The following is a 7397-nucleotide window of genomic DNA, read 5'->3' as shown; positions in this document are numbered from 1 at the left end:
TAAAAAACCAAGCCGACGTGAGAGAAAATCCATTGTTTAGTGTGGAAGCTAGTTAATATCACCTGAATGTAGGCTCAGATTTCTTTTTTTACGCTACTTGAGAAATCTATCTTCTATGCACATTTCCTAAAAGTATTTCCGCTACGGCTATGTAGCTTGTGGAAAGCACAGAAAATGTTTTGATTATCCTTACAGCATTTGACAAAGCAGGTTTTGTGAACAGCGGCAGTTAGTTGAGACTTGAGAAGCAAACTAAACCCGAGTATGACCCGTAAATCCACAAGAAGTTTAAAGCGTTTGCTCAAACGTGATGTCTTTTCAGCCTAGCAGTGGGACAAGGGGGATCCACGGACATGGGACATCAGCATAGGGTAGAGCAGCCTGGGGAACACCAAGCGAACAACTACCCCTAAAATCTGTTGTCCACAACGATTTCCAGTGTATAAAGGTGTATGAGGGCTGGAAATGCGGGTAGTGACAGGGGGAGACACCGACAAATATTTTAACTTCTGCTGCTTTGATGCAAGGAAGTGAAGACCTGCACCGGTTAATCCAACCCCCAATTTCATCGCAGCGCTTCTGACACACGCGTCTGGGTGTGAAATAGGCAGGATTTGGTCTGAATTACAGGCACTGCTGCTGTCACTGATGTCCGCAGCAAACCCCACTTCGGCTGCAGTGGTGAAAAGTGCGTGCTGCGGTGTTCCCGGTGAAGAAATCCTCTGCAAGCCTTCATTTTCAATAAATGACACATTTTCTCCACCCAACCCCTGCTGATTTCCTCAAGCCGTTATTTTTAATTCTAAACTATATTTCCAGGTCCTTTTAAGTCAACAGCTTGACTTTATCTTACTGATTTCTTTACAAATGTTAAGACCACACACTGAGCTCTGCTAACACACTGTATTATGCTACTAGTAGACAAATTTTAACATCACATCACATACATGTTGCAGTTGCTGTTGGAACATGCCTTTTAAAAAATACCTTTATTGGATGAAATTGTCTCTTTCCCAAGAAAAATCTGGTTCTTTAATATAATTTATTATGCCTTTTAAAATTCTGTCTGTTCAATAAAATCTTTGCTATATTATAAATACCTGTAACGAAAATATAATTTAAAATTCTGAGAGAAAACATTTTTTTTTCCTTTTACATTTTTCACAAAACCCACACAGGCACCAAGGAAAGACTAACAATAAAAATAATTTACTCCTGTACAATCTACTCTGGGTTGGAAACATTCAAAAGAGAGATCTTAAACTTGTCCTCTGATGAAACTTTGGCTACAACATGGGAACTGATCTTAAAACAAAGGAGGGTCCTATGTTTTCCACCCATTAAACCTGAAAACTTCTTTCAAGGGCTGACTGATGTTGCTAGTACTTTCCTCGCTGTAACATACCTGAATGAGGACTGGCTAAAATCGCTGTTATCTGAGGGAACCAGCCTCTGAGCTTGATTGCGCAGGACTAAAAGTGGTCCTACCTCTCCAGATGGGAATATTTATCGTGGAGATTAACTCCCAGTTCTGAAAATTAAAGATTAGTGGAAATAAGTTAGTGTTCTCACTCTGCGATAGCAGCAATTAGAAATTTTTACGTTTTGCTTGTTTAGTAGTCATGTATTGCCAGAAACCCTGGGTGGTGACGGGACAGCACAAGAAAGCTTTCTGATTTGGACCACTTGCAGGGATTTTTTAAATCACTTCTCATTCTAAGCAAATTTCTTAGTAGAGAGGGAGCGATTCCGTGTAAGAGACATTCAATGGCGGAGTTGTTATCTTTGTAGTATGGACTAGAAACACAGAAGAATTCTTCAAATCAACTAAGCTCAATCTATCTAAAGCTGGCAAAAAAGCAGACTAAGCCCAAGATAGGCATGAAACCATCACAAAGAATGAATAAGCAGAGATTTTTAAATCTTAAATTTGGTAAGACAATTTTCAAAGTTGTCTTTAGAGCAGTCCCTTTTTCCACAGAAGACGTAAGTACTGTTACAGTAAACAGATTTACCTTTAAATTACAGAATTTAGTGTGAAGTTCAAAAATTCTCTCTCTGAACTGATGAATTATGAGCAAAATGTTAAATACTTGTCTTACAGCCACTCGCATCATTTTAAGGGATAAACAGTGAAGGAGAATCAAACATTTCTACAGTGTCTGGAAAACACATTTCAACAGTAGATGAGAGAGAAAGAAAAGTAAAAATCAGTCAGCACTTGTTTGGATTATCTTTAGCACTGCAGTGAGGTAACTATCCCCTGGGAATCTTCATTCCCTTGTTCTAGATCCCCTTTAATTTCTGAGTAAACACTGCAGTTGTTTTGTTTTTTTTAAATTACAAAATAATATGTCAATCTTGACTCTGACTTTAAAGAGGTATGTGTGGAAAACCGTTTGTCTGGTACACTGCTAATGTTAGAGAGCCGCCTGCCCTAGCTGCTTTCTGACAGCCACCTGTTTCCTCCTCTTCCACCTCCTCCTTCCTTCTATTCCTCTCCCTCCTCCACATTCCATGCACTTTTCCCCTCCATTTCTGAGTCCCCGCTCAGGGTATTTGTTTAATCTCACACCTCTCCCCATCCATTTTGCCTTAACTTCCCAGATATTTGGGAAATGCTCCAATCTACCACAGACACTCCAAGATCCAGTCTTTAAGCGGCCTTTGCTGGTAGAGTCATCCTTTCCATTCCACTTTGGTCACAGTTCAAGGAAAGGACAATGTGATCCCAGCTTTGTGGTCCTGACTGCTGTGGACCTAGGCATCTCAGAAGGCATTTACATTACTCAACTTTAGAAATTTAACTGAGGCTCTATAGGTAATTCAGACCCGGTATTAAGACAGAGGCTCCAAAGCTCTACCTATAGGAGCCTCTGTCTTCATTAACTCTCTGTAGCCCAGAAAGACTAGGCTTATAATTCAGGCACTTCACTTAGGTAAAGTTAGGGGGTGAGAATGCCACCCCATGGTGTGGGATGCCTCATCTGGGGCTCTTTTATGTTGACGTACATCTGTCCGTCATCTAAATCATGAGTAACTTCATCAGTGTTCACTGAGGCTCCAACCCAACCCCGGCCCCCTCCCAGCTGCTCCTCTGTGGGAGAACGGGAGGGTAAGGGAGTGTGGTTGTCTGGAGAGGGAACAAACAGACTGTGATGGAAGCAGTACTGGCTGCAGGTGTTAAATCTGGAATAAATGCCAAACATAAGAAAGACTGCAGCATTTGTTACAAAGCTGGGGATGAGAGTATCTCCCCATAGCTTTGGCAGTTTGGTTCAAAACCACTTGGTAATTGAGGTTTTGAGTCCTACTGCATGCTAAGTGAATAGGGGGGAAGAATAAGTAACGTGAAAATTGTTTAAAATAGAGCATTAGGGTTTTCAGGGGAATACTATTGCATTTCATGCCTGAGGGGGCAAATCTACTCTGATGATAATGAAGAAAGGCTTTGAAAAAAGCTATTACTAAAAAGCATCAGTTTACTGCCTTATCCTCCCACACCTGTTTTTTCCCTTCCTTGATATTTGTATTAAATATGAAGCAATCAAAGCAGCAATCACACAACTAGAGCGTACAACAGACTTCTGAAAAAAAAAAAAACCTACAGGTGGGGTGGGGAGAATGAATATTTCCAACTCAGTGCCATACCCTATAAGTTTAGTTTCCTTCATTTATAATATCAACCAAGGCTTGCAGCAGTCTGTCATCTCTATGCTTGTATGGTTTGGCATTGTAAAAAAGATCAACGTAGTCACTGTACAGACTTTCTTCTGAGTCTCTCAACTGGGAGGGCTTGTTTAATTTTTCGAGGGCTTGATAGAAGTGTTCATATGGAATATTTAACTTCTCACTCGCAGTCTTCTTTGGCAGTCGCTTCTGAGCCATCTGTCTGCTAAAAGCACTTTGCAGCAAATGTAGCATAGCCTCTGATGGGATTTTATCTTCTGCTTTGTCACTGCTGCTGCTGGTATCTTCTGTGACTTTGGGTTTTTCACGCAGGTTCTCCTGTGTGGTATGGTCCTGGAATACAGAATAACACAAAAAAGGTCAGGTGCCAATGAAAATCGGAATGGATTAAGATTTGGTCTGATTAGTGATTTCTCTGCATGTGGGTATTTTTTCATTCAGGAGCCACTTAGCCTCTAGAAAAGAACTAGACCATTATACACAAAGAACTAGACCATTATACACCAAAATGGAGTATAAAAAGGACCATATGTATAAATATCAAATCCTCCCGCAACGTAGGAAGTTATAAATTCTGATTCTACAGTGGCAGGATAAAACATGTCATTTTATAGCAGGATTCGTCCCTCTCCTAAAAGCTATTTCTAGCCGTACTGTGGGAGACAGCTCCTCAGCAGTCTAGCCGAAGGATGTCTGTGCAGCAGCGACATCGGCTCTTACTGACTGTGCCACATGCCCTTGTTGAAGGGACTGATTTCATGTAACCTTCTCTGCAGAGGCTCTCACCTGAGAAAGGCTGTGGAGTGTGGCTAACAGGTAGCCGTGACATTTATCCTGAAACCTTGGAAGATTAGTGCCAGATACAGATGCAGAGAGGAGCCGGTGAGAGGCAGCGTCTCCTTTCAGCAGGGTCTTGTGTGCTGACGCACTCGTGTGTGGCTGCGCAGCTTCCTCATTTGCACTTTCAAACTGAACACACATTTTGTCTTCATCTGGTTTTTACTACGTCCACCTATCTTCTCCTACAGCACCTCCTGAATCCACTTTTACTTCCTTCTAATTCATGTTCTTGCCCCTGGCTGCCACACCTTGGACACTTATTTAAAGACCATAATCACGTCTCCCTCAATACTCTCCTTCATGCCCTGGCTGAGGGATGTTAATCTCGCTATACTTCATGCATGTCCTAGTTACTGAACAGGGAGACAAATTGATGTGATGAATAAAGTATTCCGAACATGTTGACATGATCAAGCATTGTGAAAATGTCCAGTACTACAATCCTGTGCATCCAGAAACCCACTGTCACTCCCAGAAGCCTGCAGTATGTTTACTCTACCTGAAAGGTAAAGAAGGGGTGACAAAGGAGCTTGCAGCAGCAGATCCACTGAGCCAAACCTTCTGAATCAGTGAGTCCCTCACTTTTGTCATGTCTTTTGTTACCAACTTCCTTCCAAACTCCCTGAAAGTACACCAGCAGGCAAAGACCCTTTTGGATGTGACATTTGTCCTCACTAGAATTACGTAAATGCAGTAAGTCTGTGAGAGGTGTACTCCTCCCCTCCTCGCACCACTCAACTGCAGTAGCTGTTGAGTTCACCACTTGAGTAGCAATATTCTCCTACTGTCCTAAAACCTTTAGATGCTGGCATATGTAAACAGAGACTAATAAAAATATCAGTGGCTGACATGGACAAAATTACAATACACAACTCAAAAGTGGTCAGGGGCTGGATGAAATGAACACAGAATGAATGTGTCTTCTTACCAGGAAAAAAATATAGTTTTCTTATAAACTGAAAAAATACGTAAGGAAAAAAATTAATGCAACACTACCTCTGCAAAGTCTGTCATCTTCTCCACTCCTCTTCTGTCGTTTTGCACAGCATTGTAGGATGTGTACACACGTGGCTGCTTCATATGTTCGGGCTGGGTAGCAGTGCCATGCAAAATCAATTTCCAGTTTACAATCCTTCCTTCATTTTGTATTCTTCTGGACTAAAGGACAAGCATGGCATTAGCATAGGTTCTCAGGATGTAAAAAAGAGGAAACAGGACACTTGATTGTAAATTAACACAAGTGGCTGAAATAAATGATAAGCTTTCAATATCTAATTTTAGACAATGATTTGTAAGTACCAAAAGACAGACGTATTAGACAGGATATATCAGAAAGTGGGATTTAATGAATGAATCATGTAAGCATCAGTGGAATTTTGTCATGACACAGAATGCTAAAAATTACGGAAGTGGTATTTTTATCTTATTAGTGTTTGTTCACTAAGCCATTCCTTGGCAATTTCCTCAGAAAAGTTACCACTGGAATAGTAATTTGGAATAATATTATGTAACGGTGTACAACAGCAATCTGAAACACAGCATGTGGAAGTGAGCGACAAATGCTTTGTCCATGAGTTTTGGCAGCATTACTTTAATAGTAGAAAGTGGAAGAAGTCCAGAGAACACTGAAACTTTGCTTTACAAAAGCTTCTTTCAGAATTTTTGCTCAGTGACTGAGTGGCTGAAGATAGCTGCTGAGGTTCTTCTTTGCTAAGAGAAGCCTACGCCAAAGTTCACATACACAGCCTGCATGACAACTAAACTATGAGCAACTCTGTGTGGGAATCTGATTTCAGTTAGGGTCATTAATATGAAAACTTACTTCAGGAATCACAAAATTTGTCCTCTTGAGGACAAAAAGCTTGGTTTATTATAAGTTTCAGGAACCTCTCACTTGAAAATGAAAAACGAGAGATAATTACAAACAAAATCCTCTCCTTAACTTCATTCCAAAAAATGCATTATGCTCATTACAAAGAGCAGGATATCTGTAACCACGGGGTTATCTATAAGCCTGCAGTATTAACACTACACCGTTGATAATAATATTTACTTCTACTGCCTTGTCCATCTGCTTAGTACTTGGCATTACCCTCCTGTTTACAATCGGAGGCCAATAGGGGTTGGAGGCTCAGTGTCTGGTAGGAAGCATTCAGATTCGGGCAGGATCTGACCCCTAATGACAAACTTATTAACAGACAACTTCAATGAAATTCTCCAGAGATGAGTGTGCTTGATCACTCTCTCTTTGAAGAGAATGATTTTTCAGTTGCCTATCAAGCAGCTTTATTCTGGCATCTTGCTGATGTAATCCATATCCCTAGGTGGTTTTAGTAAACTTATTTATTTCATATCTGTAGATTTCTTGGCTTTAATCCTTAAACATTGTTCAGCAGTAATTACTCTACAAAAGAATTTAGGGAAAGGTATACATCAGAATAGCTCTCTGAGGTCACCAGAAATCCATTAATTCAAAAGGTTTTGAGTTAATGAAAATTATATACACGTACCAAGAGAAGAATAGATCTATACTGTGTTTTTTTCTGCAGAAGAAACTAATTTACAGTTAATTATATGTAAATTTGATTACGTATTTCACTCCATGAATCACAGAAAACTGTGTTAAGTGATTTCTTTTGGTGACATATAATGTGTGAAAAACACAGGCATGACATTTTTTTGACAGCTACATCAATGAAGTGAGGATGGTCCTTTGCATTTACATAAAGAACAAGAAAATCTGACCCTATCTTTTTTCTTTAATCTCTAATCCAGATGGGTATTTAGTTGAAATAAACTCTTGTTGTAGCTTGCTTAACGACAAGACTCACTATTCAACCCGCTTGGTGGAGGTTAGTGATCATTTT

At 40.2% G+C, this 7397-nt stretch overlaps 1 protein-coding gene across 2 annotated transcripts in view; it reads right to left on the bottom strand.

The window, feature by feature from the left end:
- Window positions 1-889: 889 nt before the first annotated feature.
- PCSK1 (proprotein convertase subtilisin/kexin type 1) overlaps window positions 890-7397 on the bottom strand; it is a 31053-nt gene continuing 24545 nt past the window's right edge. Inside the window, exons 13-15 of one of the 2 annotated variants that reach the window (XM_074813596.1) lie at window positions 5527-5688; window positions 3652-4023; window positions 890-1531 (exon numbers count right to left, since the gene is read on the bottom strand). In XM_074813596.1, coding sequence (XP_074669697.1) covers window positions 3661-4023; window positions 5527-5688 — 525 coding nt within the window. In that variant the 3' untranslated portion in view covers window positions 890-1531; window positions 3652-3660. Of the gene's footprint in view, window positions 4024-5526; window positions 5689-7397 lie in introns of both variants that reach the window. The other variant, XM_074813595.1, reaches the window with a different exon arrangement.

The sequence above is a fragment of the Strix aluco genome, chromosome Z (genome assembly GCF_031877795.1).
Source record: "Strix aluco isolate bStrAlu1 chromosome Z, bStrAlu1.hap1, whole genome shotgun sequence".
Taxonomy (NCBI): Eukaryota; Metazoa; Chordata; class Aves; order Strigiformes; family Strigidae; genus Strix; species Strix aluco.
The sequence above is the reverse complement of the archived record's forward strand: the minus strand, read 5'-3'. Positions and strand labels throughout refer to the sequence as shown.